Source organism: Sciurus vulgaris (assembly GCF_902686455.1).
Source record: "Sciurus vulgaris genome assembly, chromosome: 10".
In the NCBI taxonomy this organism is placed as follows: Eukaryota; Metazoa; Chordata; class Mammalia; order Rodentia; family Sciuridae; genus Sciurus; species Sciurus vulgaris.
Window position 1 is genome coordinate 84,982,666 of NC_136470.1, and position 21,445 is coordinate 85,004,110.

The window sequence follows — 21,445 nt, forward strand, 5'->3', positions numbered from 1 at the left end:
GCTACATCTTACGAGGCGGGTAAGAATTCTTAGACAAAGGTGGCTGCCTGTCTGTGCACACAAACACCTGCTTTGGAGAAGAGATTGAATCTAATTTCCAACAAAGAATGTGACATAGTAAAAAGGCTAGGGTATGGATGAAGTACAATTAAATGTTCTTATCAAAATGCTTATTTTTAAGTGATGAAGGACCTATTTTCGTCCCCATTTTAAAAATAAGGAAATTGAGATCTAGTGGGCATAACAAACTTTTCCCAAGTCACAGTGAATGTTGATGTCTGAATCTAGACTCTGGCTCCCAAGTTGTTGTGTGAGACATCTCTCTGCGCTATGTAAAGGTAAGTACCTGATACAAGACTTCAAAATTAGACCAGGACAAACGGTGAAGGGTAACATCTGCCTTTAATTTTAGGTGACAATTAATCTGATACAATTAAGGGACAAATATTAGAGCAAAAGAAGGGCAGGGAGGGACACACAGTGCTGAAAATAAAAATACATTATGGGGAGAGCAATTACTTTCTGAAGAGAGGGGACCACTGTTTCATTAAGAGTAAGGACATACACATCTCAGATGCAAATTACTTCTGTTTAGCTGGGGGAGGGCGGTAACATTTTCAAACAGTCTTAAAAGGCAGCTTGCAAAATGTTATTTTACCAAAGTCCTGTTGTCAGAGTTGTATACACTATTCTGTACCCATAGATGATCTCAGTTTAAGAGATAATATTTTTAAACCTCAAAGTTTTTTTTTTTTTTTCTTCATTGTAATGTAATTTAAAATTCTTTCCTCACAGGACAGCTAGGCGAATTTAATTATCATGTTAACACATTGTGAAAATTAAAACAACATCAAGGATGCCACAGAAACAGAAGCATGACCTTCCATTCATTAAGAAACATCCTGGCCCAGTGTACTGTATGCTTGGAATTAGCATTGTTTGTGCTGCTTTCAGGCTTTTTAAGTTAGAGGCAGGCGGAGGCACAAAACAAGTGGGTTCATTATTCCCTAAACCTCTTAAAGATTGTGATCACTGAAAGACGAGAAACCTATTTCATTTTAAAGGAAAAAATAATAATACTAGATCCTAGAAGACTCCTTACTGATACCGAGTTACGAGTATGTTGCATCTGGCCCATGATCTCTTAATCTAAATTCAAAATTCCACAGACACAAAGTACATAACCACTTTAGGAAAGACTGTTTCAAAACACACTGCCTTTTAATTAGCCTATTATACAAAAATTATGGTAATTTCTTAATAAAGTTATGGAAACAGACCACATTATTAATTGTATTGCAAATATAATATTTAATTAAAGATGCATTATGTTGATAGAATTTAGCATCTGGCACTCCGGTTTTGCAGATCATGTATGGTATCAACATGGAAATAAACTATCAGGATAAATGCCCTTTTATGCTGCAGGCTGTAGGAGAGTCAACTTTCCTTCCGACAACATATTTTGTTGGAAATATCTAGGGTGAAAGGAGAGACTCAAAGGTAACTGTCACGAGCTATATTTCCCAGTGTTCTGCAGGTCCATTTCTCTTTAACGGGCTTTTCCATAAGCATGCATAGTGAAATATGTGCTGCTTTGTGGACCCTTCACACACAATCAACTGTTGGTAATTTCCAAAACACTCTAATGACTTTTATTAATTCAACACCAAGCTGTCTTCCATATACTTCCCCAAACTTTCCAGATTCCTGTCTAATGTCAATTAAACACAGTCAATGTGGACTAATGAGACCTATTTAGGAGCAATTCATAATTTACTGCACTCCTACTGTTCCCTGCAGGGCTTTTTTTCTCCCACTAAACTATAATCATATCTCATTACCATTGCTTCATGACTATTTTTTAGTTTAAATTTTGTTGCTGGCATTTAGTTAAGAAAAATACTCTCCATAATATGAATAGAACCCTTACTTCTCAAATATATCAAATTAGAATGTCTACAAAGTAAAAATATTGCAGGTAACTTACATTAAGAGAGCTAAACTCAAAAACAACAATAAAAATGATACCAGAGAGGGTTTGTCTCCCCTCTCTGATGTAAGTAATTTCATGCTGGTATGAAACTGAAGCAGACCTGCATACAGTCATTCTGTTAGGTAGCAATTACCTTGGTCCACTTAAAAGTAGACTGCAAAGAACTTTACTCATCAACCTGCCCCAAGGAGACCCTCTCCAAAAAATACTAATCTTTCATCTCAAGATGCTGCCAAAGACTATACTTTAAAATACACTGAAGATGGATGAACACATTGTTATCTAAAATGCTGCTCTGTGTGTGTGTGTGTGTGTGTGTGTGTGTGTGTGTGTGTGTTTGTATTTCTTGGCAGTGCTATTCTTCCAGTCTTTGCAAATGTGATCAATTGCATTTTGCCTGCACAACAGATACACACACATATATATCCATACACATGTGCATACCTGTGTTTTTTATATATATTTTATATACATTTAATAAAACAAATAATTTGGCAGTCTGATATAAAACAAGTACATTTATTTATGTGTTTTCTATTCCCCCCTTCCCCATGAAATACCCATAGAAATATATGCTGATCTCTAGCCAGGATTTCAATTGTAAATGGTTTTGACATTTTCAACTTAGAATTTTAAAACCTGGATTTGTAGCCTAGGGGCAAATCGGTGTGTATATCCAAACTTTAGGACTAAAAGAAGAACCCAAGTCTGCCACAGGAGTCCATTCAGTGAGAGAAAGGGACTTTCTGTGTCTTCTCTTCCTCACTGGAGGGCAGTGCTGTCAGAGTCCTGAGAGTGTTCTCATTCACATGCCAAGGAAGTGGCTCAGCTCACAGGTCAGCTTTAAAATGAGGTGGGAGGAGAAAAACAAGCAGAATAACCTGACATGACCCAAAAACTAAAGGCCTTAAAATACTAAAGGCAAAAGGCAGGCAAAGTGGGGCACACCTTTACTCAGAAGGCTGAGGCAAGAGGATTGCGGGAGCACAGGAGTTTGAGGCTAGCCTGGGCAGCGAAGGGAGAACCCCATTTCAAAAATAATAATAATAATAATAATTTTAAAAAATTTAAACCTAAAGGGAAGTAGTTCAATAAGCTTTAGCACTCTTATTGAGGGATCTAAACACTCAGTGACTTACTATTCTCTGCACAATTATAAAACAATTAGATTATGCCATGTGATTTTATTCTTCATTTGTTCCTTTAAGTTGCCTAGTGAATCGCAGGTCCTGGGAGGAGATCAAACTCCATGTTATTTCTAGTCCTCAGTGGAAAAGTGATTTTTAAAAAAGAAGAAAGGGAGAAAAGGAAAAGACAATTCTAAATTCTTGAAGAAGTGATGCTTCATTTCAACTATATTAACAACTTTGGTCCAAGTGTTTTAAAGTGTTATAGAAATGTTACATAAATAAAATTTTTCAGGGAGGGGGAAATTGATACCATAGAAGGAACTAGCTAAGTTCATCAGTTCAAATATTAAAAAAGAGGTTGGTTGAAGACATCTGGGGCTGAGAAGTAAAGTGGTATGGAAAGTGTTGAAAATCAAGACCCAAATATAGAAAAATATTTTAAAAAGCAAGGGAACAGGATGTAGAAATGAATAAATTAGATATAACATGAGGAATGAGCCGTGCCAATAAATAAGAAAGCATAATTTAAACAGAAAATGCCCTTTGATTGTGTAAAGTCATGACCAGTCTCCCTCCTCCTCCTCCTTTCTCTCTCTTTCTCTCTCTCTCTCATACACACAAAAAAATGTTTTTAAATGACATCTAGATTTACTTTCTTCCCCTAATTTAAAACTGGGAAGAGTAGCTTACTTTTTAAAGAAAAACCCTCTAATTTTTTCTTTTTTTTTCTTATCAGAGAACCTCTTTGTCAGTTTTAACAGCAGATTAATCACTTTCGCAACCCACGGGAGAAGTTTTCTGGAAAGCATAGCAGCCGGCAAGTGTAAATGACAGTATTACTTTTCCTGCAGCTCAGCCGCCTACAAATTCTCTCTCATCCATGACTCAGCATGAGGTAAAAGGAGCTAATGAAAAGGGCCACGTTTCCTTTTAAAAATTGTGAACTTTTCTTTCAGCATGTAGAACTGTTAGAAAAAAAATTCCCCTAAAAGCTTGACAGAAAAGTGAAGCAGCTCTCCATGAATGCTCATTACTTATTTACCTAGAAATTTCTTCTAAGCAATGCTAAAAATAGGACTGTTGTCTGCCCCCCAACTCAAGGCTTAACACTGTAATCAACTAGGTTAGTATAAATATTTCTATTTTATATTTGCAGGACTAGGGAGGAGGGGGGAGGGACAGAAATATTGCTTTGCTGAAACTAAGAGTTTAAGAGGAAAAGAAACAAAACTTTGTGGTCAAGAGAAGGGACTTGTCCTGGGGCTTTCCCTCCTTGTACAACACTGCTTGATCTGATTGTGTAAACAGCTATCTAGAGGCAGTCAGTATCCTAGGAAGGCATTACAGAAGCAGGAGAATTATATTTTATGATGTTTTCTCCTCCAAAAGGAAAGTTGTGGTCACTCTGTTGGAAAAATGTATGCACACCAGTGAGACAGTCACATTATAAACATACTTACTAAGCTTAGTCTTTGCTAGACTGTGCTAATAAATGTGAGGCAGCATGGACTGGTAGCTTCACAAGATGTTCAAGGTCAGTCAGTGTCCTCAAGGCACTTACAATGGGTAGAACGAGGATGATCATTTGGGAGAAGCAGACAGTGAGTGAGGGAGCATTTATAGGGTGCAAAGTGTAAGGCTCAGGACGTGCAAGGACAAAGACACGGGAACACAGCAAGGACATCTAAACTAAATTAGACCAGAAGAGGCTGTTGAACATTCTTAAGGGAAATGACATCTATGTTGAGACATGGCAAAAAAGGCATGGGGTCACGAACAATGACCTTGGCAGAGAGACTCATTTGTGGCTGGGGGCAGCAATGTGCCTTTGGGAAGCTGAGAAGTGGCAGTCTTTGGCCTGAGCATGGAGCATCAAAGGAGCAGGGTAAGAGAAGAAGCCAAAGATGCACACATTTGAAAGAAAGCACTAAGACTTCCTATTTTACATGTGGAAATAAACAGGTTATTTGTCCAAACCCACATAGCTTGCAAGGGAGATTCAAACCTATTTCTATTTGATTTGAGAGTCTGTTTCCTTAATCACAGTTAGAAGACTGGGCTAAGGAGATCAGGTGTTAGACAGGGGGTAAGAGAGTCAGATTTGCATTTTAGGAACAGATTGATGGACAGATTGGGGTGGGGGTGAGTGAATGGCTATGAGGGATCGGGTTCGGAGAGTATTTCCCACTGTACATGAGAGGCCATGGCGATCTGAAATCATCCACTATCAGTAGGAGAGGGAAAGAAGTAGAAAGATTTGTCAAACATTTAGGAGATACGATTGATAATAAGGGATAGAGGAGTCTAGAAATCCTGTCCAAACTTCTGGCATGAGAAACTGGTTATATAGTGGCACCATTAAATGAAACAACACAGGAGAAGAACAAATTCTGGGGGAAAATCTGATGAATTTAATTTGGACACGTGGAGGCTATGGTTTCTGTGACATATCCAAATGCATCCAGCCAATAAGCAGTTAAAAACATCTGAATCCTAAAGTGCAGGAAAGTTTGGTAGAACAATCTACATATAACATGACAATACTGAGAGTTACGGTCACAGGAGTCCAAGTCTATAAACCAAATGCAAGAAGTTGAACACGAACAGGCCCTAGGGAGATATCCTGTACCTTCACCAGAGAAAAAGAACATTTAAGGAGAGGCAAAGAGGAACTAAGGAGATCCCTAAAATGGAAATGTTCAGAAAAGTGGGCAGAAAACCAAGATAGCATGGTGTGTAGTAATCCTGAACCTTTGGCAAGGTGGTCTGAGGGAGCCCCAGGTCTGCACAGAGGCAGGTATTCTCGTGAAACTCTGAATAAAGCCTAGATTTATTCAGATGAGAGATGAATGGCCTGAAGAACTGAATCCCAGGGCTGGGGAGATAGCTCAGTCGGTAGAGTGCTTGCCTTGCAAGCACAAGGCCCTGGGTTCGACCCCCAGCACCAAAAAAAAAAAAAAAAAAAAAAAAACAAAAAAAAAAAAAACAACTGAATCCCAGACTTCAAGGTGGAAAAGAATTACAAGGACTGACGGGAAACAGGAACAAAGGTAAGAGAAGGCAAATGTTCATAGGGCAGGAGTTGCATGAGAGAGAGAGCAAGCTAGAAATATAGGTGGTCGTGACTGGGGTGGAGGCTAATTTTATGATTAAGGAATTAAAATATAGACAAGTAATGACAAGATCCAGGGGTCTGGAGAGTGCAGATGACTGGAAATGAGAGTCACAGAAAATGAGAGGGCAAAAGATTGAGAGGCCAATGAGCTGGGCCCTGAACTCTCCTACCAAAAACTAAAGACTGGATTTTGACAGTAGAGAGGGAGGCCTTTGCCCTGTGGTTAATAAATAAAGGCATAAAGGCGGGAACTAGAAGATTAACAGATGTCAGCAATGTGGAGGCAAGAGCATTTTGGTCAAATGCTTTCAACCACGAAGGAGAATGTAAACAATAGCAACTCAGGTTGACCGCACAGGAGGATGACCGTCAACTCAGTTTGCAACTTAGTAGTATCACAAAAGACAATTTGACAAAGGACAGTTTGGTGTACAGAGCAGGTGGGCCAAGCCTCTGGGGCCCCAGCATGCCAGAGGTGGACTGCCTCTTTGTCCACATTTACTGGCCCTGCAAACACTAATTTAGGTGTGGTTGCAAAGACAGTCTCTAAATGTGGTTAAAGCCTGAAACCAATCAGTTGACTTTAGAGAAGGGAGATTATTCCAGATTTCCTGGGGTGGAACTGACTCACTTGAAAGGCCTTCAGAAAAGGGCTGAGGATTCTTTAAGAGGGAAGAAATTCTGCTTGTGGATAGCAGCCTCAGCCCCTGCCTGTCCTTCCCAGTGAAAGTCACATCACCTAGTCAGTCTGCACAACCATGTCAGCTATTATTTCCTTCCAATTAATCTCTTAAAATATTGCAACTTATCTCTTAAAATAGATCTGCTGGTTCTTTTTCTCTGCAAAACCTTCCATGGCATCAACAAACAGGCTGACCTTTGACTCAGAGTAGAAAACAGACTATCCATAACGCATGCCCATATCATTGCAAGAGTAGCATGTGGATCGCTCTTGCTGCACAGTGATTTCTACCCTGACAACAGTGGAAGGTTGCTTGTGAAGAGACACGCCTTCTCCCATGAGCAGAGGACACTAGGACTCCATGTCACTACCAGTCTTTCAACAAGATGGGGACTTCCTTCACCCCTTCAAAGATTTCTGCCATCCCACAAGGAGACGGGAGGCAGTTACACAACATAGAAAGCTACCAAAAATATCTATATAGACAATGAGGTAATTAAAGGAAAGATGTTTTGGGTTATATTTTACAAAATTTGGAAACAAGTTATGTATTGAGAAAAATACTTAATTTCAGTAGCATCATCCTGGTGGAAAGTATGACAAGAGGGTGTCGACCTTTTGGTAACAATCTTTTGGTAAAATCGTTCTTGGGCCTGGCTAATTTAGTTGTGGCACAATAGTATGGTTTACATAAAGAAGGGTTTAAACCTGCGCTCCTAACTCATTGTGTTTTTGTTTTGCTTGTTGTTGTTTTGTTTATTTATTTTTATTATAATTATTAATATTTTTGTACAAATTAATGGGATTCACTATAACATTTCCATACATGCATACATCATGCCTTGATCATACACATCTTCCTTTCTTCAAAAATATAATGAAACTGAGAAATATTAACAAAGTTAGATCTTGATTAACCAAAAGTACTGTTTTTCCATTTTTAATGTGGTGATTTTGTTTTTTTAGTTTAATTTTTCCTCATTGACCTGGAGATATGATGAGCATATATGATCTTTCTGTGCTAAGATACTTAGGACAAAACAAAGGATTCAATAGCTCAGCATGACATCCTTATTCTACATGATAATTAAAGTTCCATGGTGGTCTGGTAAGTTTTATAAGGTCACAGAGATTGGATAGGGTTGGTTCTAGAATGCAGGTTTGCCATCTTTTTTCCAGTATTTTTTCCACTACACCCTGCTGGGTAACAGAGTTTTTAAACACACACAGTCACATGCACACCTCCATCTTCCTTGCTCTCCCCACCCTTAGCAAAAACCCCAGGGATGCTTTTGGCAGGATTCAGAGGCTGCTTTGGCAACCCTAAGCACATTCCTGGAATCCATGTGCAAATGCTGGTCAGCAGAGCCTGCTTCATTCCCTTTTTGGTATTACTCACTCCATAAAGGTTAAGTGTATGTGAATTATTATAAGTTTATTTTTACTCTCCATCACCCCCTTTTTTGGTCAGTGATCACTGACTACCAGGCACAGGAAATACATTTCACTGAATGATTTTCTAAAATCAAAACTCCATCTGGGCTGGAACAGAGACAGGTTTAGGAATAATCATTTATAACATTAATACCAGCTTTACTAAGACACTGAAAGACGCTCAGAGTGGGGAAAGGACCTCCACCTTTTCCTGAAAATACTTCCGAGGCTGAATCTTGGCGACCCTGCACGACAGTGCTGCCTGCAGTCATGGCAGAGGCAGCTGGCAATCGTGTTGTGATTCCATGCACCAGAGGACCGAAGAGGAACCAACCCAGAATGTAGGACTCTGTGGCATAAGTCCTAATTGTGGTCTCCTCACTTGGGCATATCAAATTAAAAAGAAAAAAAAAAGCGGGGGAGGTCAGAGGATGAGCTGATAATTTTAGTCTCTGTAATGAGAGAAATAATACTTCCACTTGAAAGATTATTGATTCAAAAAACCTGCCCCCTTCTCTCTGGATTAAATCAATATTTTAGAAACCAATAGCTCTGCTGGAGGAATCCAATCCAGGAAGATCTTCCAAGTGAATTAAAACAACAAAGGGACGGGAAGGGAAGAGGAGGACAGTGACAGCGGAAGGGAGGAGAAGGGAGGAAGGGAAACATAGGAGCCACTCAACTTGAACCAGACTGGTGGCCACCACTCTCAGCAGGGTAGTGGGAAGGAGAAGCCACTATTCATTAAACACTGAAATTCATGTGAGAAAGCATGGTTATAGCTTTATTTTGAGATAGTTTCAAGAAATGGATCAATGATAAATGATGCAAGGAGAAATCAAATCCTTTAAGAAAATCTCACCTTATTTTTCTAACATACTCTAAGATTCAGGTTTAACAGTTTCTGCTGTGGTAGATACTGGGTGATAACAAGACAGAAGGAAGGAGGGAATGAGGAAAGGAGCAGGAAAGAGAGCGGGAACACGAGATGTAGGGAGGAAGGAGAAAGAGCAGAGCGGGGAAGGGAGGGAGGAAAAATGTTAACAACAGTTGTTAATCTGCCTTTGTAAATATTTATTGCTAGAGGATGTTTTCCTTTGTTGAATAGACTGCACGTGTGTGACTACACATAATCATATAAATGTATTAAAATATACATGCCATAGTTTTGATCTGGAAAGTCTCCCAAATGCCCATGGGCTATTAGGAGGCGGAAGCACCCTTAGGAGCTGGGGCTAGTAGGAGGAAGTTAGGTCACTGGAGGCTACCCTGGGAGGAGATATTGGGACCTTGGTCCCTTTCCATCTCTTTGGCTTCCCAGCTGCCATGAGGTGAGCAGCTTCCTCCACCATGTGCTCCCTACATGACCTAGAATCCTAGCCACAGGTCCAAAGCACAAGGCCAACAGACCTTGGACTGAAATTATCAAAACTCTGAGTCAAAATAAGTCTTCTCTATTCATTTTGGGCCTTTTGTCACAGTGACAGCTAAAACAATACACAGAATATTATATATACATTTATAAAAATATATAAATTACAATATATATGTAAAGCAAAAGCCAAGGAAGCACATTATGGAAACTTTAGAGTTATGTAGAGAAGTATAGAAAGAAGCCCATCTCCTCAAATCTCAGAAATAACTACTATCAATGTGTATTTCCCTTTAGATTTTCAAAAATATGCATGAGTTCTTATGTGGGTATGAAAATATATACGCAATTGAGATAATATATAGATTTACAGCTAAGAGAAAAATATATTAGATGTGAAGAAACTAGGGTGTTATTTCTCATTTCATTTAAGAGAAAATCAGATGAGAGTAATTTGGAACTCTCAGGGAAATAAAAACAGAATTAGGATTTTAAAATTCAAGACCCTAAAACTATATATATGGAATAGCAAAGATAGTCCCAGATTAAGTCTTACATAGCTCGAATCAGAGAGAAGGAATATGAGAGAGATAGCTGATCACAAGAATAACAGTACTGTCTTATGTGAGATTACTTTATTACTTCACAACTCAGCATTATAGCCAATATTACTGTTGTTTCATCTTTCCCAAGGGGAAATGAAGCTCCAAGAAAACTACACTGATTAAAGACTCCAAACCAGTAAATGTTGGAGCTGGTACTTGAATGACTATCTTATGTTTATTCATTAGGGTTGGGGGAGTTCTGGGGATTTAATGCAGAGCCTCTGCTGAACCGCACCCCTGAATGAATATCTTAAATTATTTCACAGGTAGAAAAGCTAACATGGCATGTGTAATATTTTCTGAAGACGTGCCCCTCTTCCCCATTTTGAACTAATGCTTCTGGAAATCTGCTCGATGGTGATGGAGATAGTCATGGAACCATCAAGCACCAGATAAGTGCAGCCCCCGTCCCTTCCCTGATCCCCATCATTTCAGACAGGACATGCCTACAGTAATTTTTTATTCTTTCAAAATGATCATAGGGTTGATGTTAGAACTTCAAATTAAGATTCAGTATTTTTTTTTTTCTGAGATGCAGAAGTCAGACCTTGAGACCCTGTGATATCCAAAAACAAAACAATACACGCTGACCAGCAAGTGTGGAATTCTGTCCCCAAGACTCATCATCACTGAAGAACCCTGCAAGTTAGCCAGTCATTTCCTCTAGCTTTCCCTTTATCACTTCCATAAAATGGATAATAATGAAGGCGAAGAAAGGAACAGAGGTGATGTGTGATGTTCCCGATACATGCCTTACGTGGAAGGAAGTAACTCCAACACTCTACCAATCTGCCATTTGTCTTCACAGAAGGGAGCTGAGGACCCATTTTCAGAGTTCTTTCTGAAAGAACTCTGAGCCCTGGCTACACCAATTCAGTTCTGTGTAACTTTTGTGTATTTAAAAGAAACTCACAAATCAGTTTGAACCAAAGCAAATTCTTGACCTATCAGAAGTCTGTGATGAACCAAAACCTATGGAAGAGCTGAGACCATTCCTGAACCAGGAATGGACTGAAATGAATGACCTGAAGGGAAATAGAAATCACTCAAGTAGCCTAAGCCTCATGGATTTTGCTTTTTGTTTTCTTTTTCTTTTGTGGGGTGAAATAGATGAGAATGATCCTGAATGGTCTTACGGCGACAAACAACTGGTAAGAACCCATTTCTCAGCATCTTTCAATCAAGAAGTCCACATCATCAGCAATACTAATTTAATAAAACTGAGTGACGGTGCTATAATTGGATTGCCATTCTAGCTAGTGGGTTTCCAGGGTAACCATGTTCTCACCACAAATAAAATCCACCTAGTAGCAAAAAGACTAAGGGTTTGGGAAGAGTCAGCATCAAATGAGAGGTCAAGAATTTAGGATGAGGAGAGCTATTCCAAAAGCATATTAGTTACGGTGGACAGGATTCAAAATCATAGCCCTGCCACGCAGAAGCAGTGTGATTTCAGAAAAACCATTTAACTTCTCCAGACCTTGCTTCTTCAACTATAAAATGAACATAATAAGGTACCTGTCTCGCAGGGTTGTTGCAAGAGTGAAACAGGGAACTTAAACAGTAATTGGTACATTTTAAACCCCAACAAAATGTAAAGAACAAGGACAACAATAAAAGCCCAACTATGACAGATGTCCTTAAATCGAGATATTCAGAGGCCTGCAAAACCAGAAAAATAAGTTTTGTTTCTTTTTAATTTATAACCCTGAAAGCTTTTGAAAAGAGCCTGAAATGACTTTTAAAACCATGTTGTCTTACAGCGGTGCGCTTGTTATTACTGACTTCACAGCCCTGACTTCTGGGAACATGCTGCCATGTCAGAGGCAATTCAGCAAGTCCTAATTGAGGAGGGCCACGGCTTTTCAGGCCACAAATTAAGGATGGGGAAAGTGTCCTTGCTTAGGGTGTAACAGCTAACCGGAATGTTTCAAAGCCATAAATACAGCAGGCCCATTTAGCAATTTTTCCCTTAGGGGGAAAAGACTCATCTGCTGCAAAAGTAGCCTTTATGAAGAAAAGGGGAATGTTCCCTTAGGAAAAAAAAAAAAGAGTATTAGAAAACAAATGAGGTCCTTAAAAGATCATGTGATGGTTGAATTTTAGGAAAGGGGATGTCTTTTGTAATATCTGTTACTATTAGAAAAGTTATCTGAAGTCGAATAAGCATTCCCTTCCACTGCAAAATCTTTCTTCCTCCACCCAGCCCCCCACCACCAGCAATTAAGCTGGCAAAGGAGGAGAACTAATACAGACCCATGCTCACACTCACAGAACAACTTTTAGGCACCCAAGAGCAAAGCAGGGAGGAAGATAAAAGTTTGAGAGCAAGAACACACACGCACAAAAAAAGTTTCTGTTGTCCTAAGATTAAATGCTGAGGCAGGAAGAGATACTATTCTTGAATCAAGTGAGAAAAGATGGTAAAGTGCGATATTAAAATGCAGCACACTGGAATAAGTTTGCCTCTATAAAAACTGTTATGTTCTGTATGTGATTTAAATTAATGCCTATATTTGTGGGAGATAAAATTAAAATGAAGATAAACGCTGCCAGCATATAGCGTGTTCGCTGGAGCAATAAATAAGGCAGTGAAAGGTATTTTACATTTCAGTCACATCTATCCAGACAGGGAGTTCAAAGCACTTGAGGAACATTTGTTAATTAAACGCTATAATAGATTTGTGAGGGACCCAGACGGTTATTATATGCGTTTTTCAAAAAGAGACAGGGAGGTTAAGGAATTCAGGGTCTTCTGGATGTAGCTGAAGAGGACGCCCAGGGTACTGAAGATGTGCTTTCTAGCTAGTTCTGGCACTTTCTCTGCCTGGCTGTAGGGCCTAGAGACAGCTCTCCTGTGCTGCCACATAGCAGACCTCAGACATCTCTGTTCATTAACTACCACAGTGGCACACAAGGCTATGATTTTCCCTGGGGAGAAGGGCAATAATGTTGAGCACATTAAGAACATATTTCTCCTTTCCTCTCCTAGGTTGCAAAAGTGTCCCATGAATGATTGAATACCGTCACATCATTTAACCTCAGGTTGACAGCTTGTCTAACATATGATTAGTATTGCCCTCTTTTCCAGAAGATCTTCAAATTTATCCTCCACTTGTACTCTTGACTCCTTCTCAGCAGAATGCCACCAGCTAAACACTGGCCTTGTACCTTGTTACTCCTGCGTCCTACAAACCCAAGGAGTACAGGCAGCGTTCAAGGCTATATGTTTTACAAGCAGTCAGGTTAATTCAAAAAGTCAATCAAATAGGACTGAGCATGCACTGATGATTGTGTATTGGTCATTGATGACTGTGGTCATTGGGCGCTTCTACTTTTATAAATGTTAGAAATTTTCCAAATTCAGAAATTTAAATAAGTCAAAGAGGGGCAGATTCATGGAAACCCCAGCAGCCCTCTCTACGGGGACAATCCCCCTCTAACTGAGTTACAGGGTAAGTCATCTGGCTGGGAGAGGGCCCCTAGGTTCTGCAGATGAGGCAGCAATAGAAGCACACCTTTTTCTGCAGGTCCTTCAAGGCTGCTCCAGGTGAGAAAGACTTAAGGATCACCTATACCATTCTTTTATTTTTGGGAACAGATTCCCAACTATATTTGTTTCTTCCTTTTACAATTAAAAAAAGAAAAAAGCATTCCAGGGCATGGAATAGAGCACAGTGGTAGATCATTGCCTAGAATCAACAATGCCCTGGGACTGAATGCATTCAATCCATATAGTTTGAGAGACACGTGAATGCAAAAGAAGCAGAGTCCCCTACCCTGCCTTCTTTATTTACCTCTTTGGCCTTAGTTTCTCAGCTGTGTAATGATGATCGTGATCATACCCACTTCATGAGGACTAAGGGACCCTGCCCCTTAAAAGCATGCATATCAGTGCCTGGTATACAGTAAATATTCCATGACTGCTAACCATTATTAGTAATATTACAAAGTTTGCTGCAGTCACTGATGCTATCATCCAAATATTTCCAGCTCTCTGCTTTCTGGCACCAGTAGGGCTAAGGGGAGCCATGTGAATAATGGTGTCTAATGGGCTGTGAGCAGGAGTGATAAGCATTACATTCAGACCAAGGTAAATAACTACCAGTTCCAGATCCTCAGTGCTCTTTCACTCTGGGATAGGAATAGCAGTGTTTGAGATCGTGTCTCTTCCATCAACCTGCAAAGGCCTGATTTGAATCTATGATGGACAAGCAGCACAAGCAAGAAAAAAACTCTTGCTTTAAGCACTGAGATTTGGGAATTACTTGTTACTATAGCGTTACCTATACTATCCTGATGGATGCTTCCTATTTATTTTACAACACGCTTTCCCTTCTATTATTCAATTTCATCTTCACAATTCTTGAGTTCTTCAGACTTTTGATAAATCCAAATTATTGTTTTCAGTGTACTTTACTCATATTCAAAGACCTTACAGACAGCCTCCTAACTCTGATAATGTACACTGGCCAACAGTTACATCTACCTAAATATTAATGAGAACACTAACATTTTCTGAGTGCTTACTACAATAGCCATTTGAATTCAAGATGCCACTGATTATAAAATGTACCATTAGCTGTTATACCACTGGAAACAAAAATTACTGCCATTTAAATGATGACATAGTTCTTTTTTATTAAAATTTTCATTATACACTTGCTGAAGGAATGGCTTAAAATTAATTACATGTAGTGTTATTTACACTCATGTGTCAGCCCTCTTGCAGGGCTGACAAATTTATAAGTGAAGATAATTGAAGGATTCCTAGCATTCCTAAAGTTTTCTCACATTTAGACTTCAGCCCTTTGAATCAATTTTCACCTGAAAGTCATGACATCTATCTGTATCTGTTCTTCCATAATATACTGTCCTCTGTACCAGCAAGAACAATAACATAAGTGAGGTCTGCTATTGTCACCAGGATTTTCTTCCATGTCACTGGTCCCCACAGTCAGCAAGTTTTGATGAACATGTGCAGACAATGACAACTACAACCTGACTGCCACCTGACTGACAATAATTAGTCAGAAATGTTAAGTCTGTAAATCAATATGTGTTTTGGAATTCATGAACTATAAGTAAGAGACAGACAAAGTACTCTACTGATCCATGTCTATCTCTGATTACTCCTCACAACTGCCTGAGGTAGGCATTGTGTTGTTATGATCAGCATTCTCATGACTTCTTTGAAGTCAGGAACTGAGGCATGAGGAGATTAAGACACTTGCTGCATGTTATGCAGCTAGCAAGTGGAGGATACAGAGTATCCCAGCTAAGGGGTCTGGCATCTTTAGTGTAGCTGCTCTTAGCAACTATGCTGCAAGGCTTCTCCTAACAGCAATTAGTTCTGCTTTTTATCCTTTTATAGCAGGGGAGAGTGAGGACAAAAGAATTTCTAACTAAAGAAAGTGCTCCATCATTTAAGTCTTCAGTTTTATACACTGTATATTTACTTTGTTTAAAACAAACCAAAGGGAAGGTGGACTCCAAAACTACTACCAGCCCATTTTTTAAATACATGAACAAGTTAATAGATTTTGAGTGCCATGTGTATATGTAAACTTATAAAGAAGTATTAGAAAGACTGCCATACAGTTCTATCTTTTGAAAATATTGGAGGGTATGTGCAGGGAACATAAATATATAACATATATTCCTACCAGCACATGCATGCAAATCTTTACAAAGGTTTTATTGCTTTTTTTTCCATATTGATGCCTATGTTTATACATGGATATTATCTTTGGAAGACCAAAAAAAAAAAAAAAAAAAAAAAAAAAACACACTATAAAACATTTGAAGGCCAAAATGTGCTTGATCCTCATGGAGCATGAAATTAGACTTAATCTGTGCCCAGAGGGGGAAACCTCACTGAATAAGTGTAACAATTGATTTTTTTTTTTTTTTTTTTAGCAGTTCTTTATCTCTTCTCTTTTTTAAAGGACAGTTAGCACAACTGAACAATTACTTAGGAGGTACAATACAAAGCTTTGAGCATAGCTCTTTATTCACTTATCAAATGAGTATAATAATTTGCTATAATTCTCTCTCTTGATTATATACAGTAGCTATTTCATTCCCTAAATAATATCTTGTACTTTTTTTTAGAAGTTGTTTAAATTGCTTAGGAGGAGAATATTAGGCTCAGTTTCTTTGAAGGGTAATATAGTGGGAGTGACTGTATAATTATCTCTACCGGGCTTTCACCCACCATACAATGGTGTCTACTGTATCTATTGCTTTCCTGTTGAGAACTCCAGCTAATCCTACTAACTAGCACACTGGAGAATGAGGCAGGCGAATTTTATTTTTAACTTGGGAATTAGAGAATAGGAGAAAGAAATACTAGGATTGATCGAATCTGTTGTACTTGCAATTTTTATTTTAAGGCATCTCAGATAGATGTGCTACCAATAGATACAGCAGTTACCTATGCAGCAGAGTTGTACCTGGTACCCTCTGCCTAACAGCAGCTGTCCTTTAAGCCATTCCATAGCTCAGATATTTTATTCTTGGCAATTACTAACCTAGTTTGGATGGGGAGCTTTATTTTAACTTGATGTGGATTTTATTCTTTAAATGCCAAGAGCTCCAAAAATTTCTTCATATTCACTAACTTAAAAAAAAATCAATGGCTTCCAGCACAAATAAGTTTAACACAAGTCTTAATACATCAGGTTTCTAGAGGAGTTCTCATCTCCAAGTTTGTTCAATAGTCTAGTGTCTGCCTCATTTAAAATTGAGAACTTTAGGGTAGGTCAGGGGCAATCTCATATGTGTGACCAAAGACAGACACAGTGACTGGAACCCTGGAACTTTTACTCTTCTCTGCCCCAAATTATGAACAAAGTGAAGTACTAACTTCACACAGAAGTTAGAAATTACAAGTTCAAACAAACTATGTTATATTCCTGAATTAGTAAGGATGTCAAGATTGCTACCACTCAAAAACTGCCATGAAACAGAAGTCACATTCATCTGAAAACTAATTACCACTAAGGTGGACTCAAAGTTACCTAGGGTTGGAATAAAAATGGGAAGCAAAGGAGCGTGAGATTTCTAAACATTTTAAAGTGAGACTAAGCTAACGATTGTACAATTCTATAAATACATTACAAATCACTGAACTGGAAAAAAAGCAAAGCAAAGATTTGTTTGCCTAATATCCCTGTTCAGTAAACCACTTGTCAGTATTTTCAATTGTGCCTTGAATTATCAATTCATACATTTAGCCTTTAGAGTCACACTGCCTTGGTTCAAAGACTAGATCTGCACATTACTACCTCGGTGAGTTAAACCTCTCTGGGCCACAATTCCCCCATCTGTAAAATGACAGCTTTGTCACTGAGTTGTCATGAGAATCAAGTGAATTAACACAGAGGAGTGATATAGTAAGTTCTCAGAGAAAGGGTAATTCTTTCATATTCATTTAGTATCCTTTGTGTATTAGACTTTTTAAACAGGAGACACAATTTGACCAAAAATCCTGGCTAGATCAGGACTATCTGGAACAATAGAGATGACACCCTTCCAGCTTTTCTTCAGAATCCAGGGCCTCACCTAAGAATATCCCGAGTTATCTTTCTAAAACACCCCTCTAATTTCCTCTCACAAACCTTACGAGTGCTCCTGTCTTCCTCCTTCAGACTGCTGTCCCTCCTTCCCCCAGGTGCCTACAGAATAAGGTATACAACGAAGTCACTGTATTGTAGTGAATCCATTTATAAGCTGCCCCTCCCACTGTTGCCAAGGTATTTGCTCAAATATATTCTTTCTCTGTTCTACTTACTCCCTTCTTCAAGGATTTCAAATTCCTCATGCAGCTGAAAATAACACTCTTTCATGCACATCTTACTCTTCAAATTGCAGTTCTTCTGCCTAGACTAACTTTGGCCTCTTGAGTGACCCAACTGCAATGTCACATTCTCTTGCTGGCCTCATCCTTCTTTGTGACCTCATAGCAGGACATATCCATCTCTGCTGAAGCAAGCTTGGATAGACTCCTCCCTGCAGGCTCCTCAGTAACTATCCTTCCCACATTGTGCCACGTGGTCAGAGAAGAGTGAGTGCTGTGTGTAGCCCGGATCTCACCAAAAAACTCTCCCTTCTCTATTTTCTCCATTCCATCAACCTTTTTAAAAAAAAATTATTTATATACATATATTGTTTTTTTAGTTGTTGATGGACCTTTATTTTATTCATTTATTTATATGTAGTACTGAGAATTGAACCCAGTGTCTCACACATGCTAGGCAAGTACTCCACCACTGAGCCACAACCCCAGCCCCATTCCATCAACCTTTCAAATACCTACAAGTGTCTCCAAAAACCATTTAGAGATGAACCCTTTTTAGAAACCTCCCAGGTCTCCCAAGACTAAGTATGCTTTGTCCTACCCATGTGTTTCCAGGGAAACTGATGACCCTGAATATTGGTCTATAACATCACATGGAAAACTGCCTGTTAATGGACCTCTTTTGACAGGTTAGGTTTTGAAAAGCTGTTGTCAATTTCTATAACCCTAGCACCTAGTATGTCCCTGCACATGGCAAATGCTGTATAAATATTTGTTAAGTGAATGTATTGAACAGCACTTTTAAAAATAATTAGAGTTGGTGCATTGAAAGATAAGCTAATTATATGTCAAAAAAGTTAATGTAAAAAAAAAAAAATCCAAGTTACCCAACTATCTTTTTCACTGTAGCTTAACCTCTCAGATGCTTATAGTTCTATAGTGGAACCTAGTAACTACAAGATGTTCAATGATGCTTGCTGAAGCCTAATGAAAATGAAATCTTATTCAAAATTCTCAGTGAAGCTGAACTACTTGCTGAAAATGACCAATTAACAGGAAGCTCCTTAGTAGGTAAACTGATAACGTTATCATAAATCATAGTTTAGAAATTCATCTATTTTAACATCAACATTTTACAAAAAAGAATGGAGTCCAGTAAAAGAAGTGAATAAGATCATGAAGATAGCCTGCCGAAAGCATGCCCTCTCCCTAGTCAATATCATTTAATGACATCTAATGCAGATTCTTGTCATCACTGAAGCCAGGTGTGGGGTTATAGGTAAGGGCTAGGCCATACACTAATTTCTGCTGCTGAAAGTCCTCATTGGAAATAAAGAGATCACCAGTTTTTTACATGTTCAGATTAAATAGGTGTTGATATGTATGAGAAGGAGAATATGTAAACTCTTGGCTTTGTATGCATCACTATTTGATGGGCTATTTCAAGACAGAATTGATATTTCTAAACAGTTGATGTCAAGACAGTCAATACCAAAGAACCACAGAAGTGGAAATAAATCACTAATGATTTCTTTTCTGGAACAATTCAAACAAGTATGAAGAGTTACCACTTAAGGATTTGTAGTATTGGAAATTTCCCCTTAGAAGGTTTTAAGATTTAAAAATCCCTCTAAAACTGACACCTAGGAGTAGGTATGTGCCTCAACTAGATATTACTAGCACTATATGACATTGGAAAACAAGGGAGCAATTTTTTCACATCCTCAATCTTCAGGGTACTCATCTGGAAAGGAGGATGAAACAATCCATGGCTGACATCTCCTTCCTGGATACATGAATTTCTCTATAGTACCTAAAAAACAAGCTTCTACATTGTGGTAAAGAATGCTCAAATTGCTGGACTCACGAGCTTGGGCATGCCTGTAATTCCAGTGGCTCAGGAGGTTGAGGCAAGAGGATTGCAAGTTCGAGACCAGCCTCAGCAATTTAGGGAGACCCTAAGCAACTTGGCGAGACCCTGTCTCAAAATAAAAAAAAGGATTAGGGATGTTGCTCAGATGTTAAGCACTCCTGGGTTCAATCCGTGATAGGAGGATGGGGCAGGGGTGGGGGAGAACTCAAAAAATCTAGCATCTGCTCTCTGAATCCTAAAGTAAATGGTATCTACTCCCTCTTCTAGAACCAGAAACGTGTATTTCCCTGGCTTACCTCAGCTCATTCCAATGCCTTTAAAGACTGGAGCTCCTTCCTGCATTGCAAGACATGCACTATTATACTGCAAGTTCTCAACTTGACCTTGAGATGTCACTTCAGAAGTGAACTCCTCAGAGGAGTCTGGCATGACCTGGCATGACACCCTCTGAGGCTCAGTCTATCCTGTTTCACTCTGAGTTTATTTGATGGATTATATCTTCACATTTCCTCAACCTCTACTCTGTTTAAGGTAAGTCAGATAAAGAACCTTGTATGCTTGAATTACCGTCTTATTACTAGGACCCAGAGTTCAACATAACAAAGTAGAACTCAATTAGTGGTGTCAAAATGAAGAGAAAAAGCAAGCTGAGCTGGGCATAGTGGTGCATGCCTATAATTCCAATAACTTGGGAGGGTAAGGCAGGAGAATCTCAAGTTCAAGGCTAGCTTCAGAAACATAGTGAGGCCCTAAGCAACTTGGTGAGACCCTGTTTCAAACTAAAAAATGGAGATGTAGCTCAATGCCTAAGTGCCCCAGTTTTAATCCCTGGAACAAAAAAAAAAAAAAAAAAAAAAAAAAAAAAAAAAAAAACAAAAAAAAAAAAAAAAAAAAAAAAAAAAACCCAAGTTGAGTTCATAACCTAGGTGTTCTGTTTCTGTGATCTCTGGCAAGTCATTCAGGATCTACTTTCTCAAAGACCAGAAATCATAAATACATTCTGCCTCATAGTACAGAAATCAATGATATTAGAAGCAGATGCCTTACAAACTATAAACATGGAATTCAGTCAATGATGGTAACAATAACTTCATAGCACCTACTATGTAACAGACACTGTTTGAAGGACTTTATACATTTATGTGATGTCTTTGATCATGAGATGCACAATTGGTTTTTTTGTTTGTTTGTTCACCACTAAGAAAGAAGTGGTGCTAATCTTTGACACAGTGATTTATTTTCAATTATAGGATGCACTCCAATCTCAAATAAACTGAACTGCAAAAACAGAGATGCTTCATAGAATAGAAATAATACAGTATGATATCTTTAATGCTCCTAATGATCCCATGAGATAGGTATTATTACCAAGTCCATTTTAAAGATGTGGAAACTGAGGTATAGTGAGATTAGTTTGTTCAAGGTTATATAACAAGC

The 21,445-nt window shown here is 38.7% G+C and overlaps 1 protein-coding gene across 20 annotated transcripts in view; it reads right to left on the minus strand.

Moving 5' to 3' along the window:
• The window catches only part of LPP (LIM domain containing preferred translocation partner in lipoma), a 655,110-nt gene that overhangs the window by 280,237 nt on the left and 353,428 nt on the right, over positions 1-21,445 (minus strand). For 18 of the 20 annotated variants that reach the window (XM_079155229.1, XM_079155218.1, XM_079155217.1 and 15 more), the window contains one exon: positions 17,957-18,013. The exons of the other annotated variants lie outside the window; for them this stretch is intronic. In XM_079155229.1, coding sequence (XP_079011355.1) covers positions 17,957-18,013 — 57 coding nt within the window. The remainder of the gene's footprint in view (positions 1-17,956; positions 18,014-21,445) is intronic. 20 annotated transcript variants of the gene reach the window in all.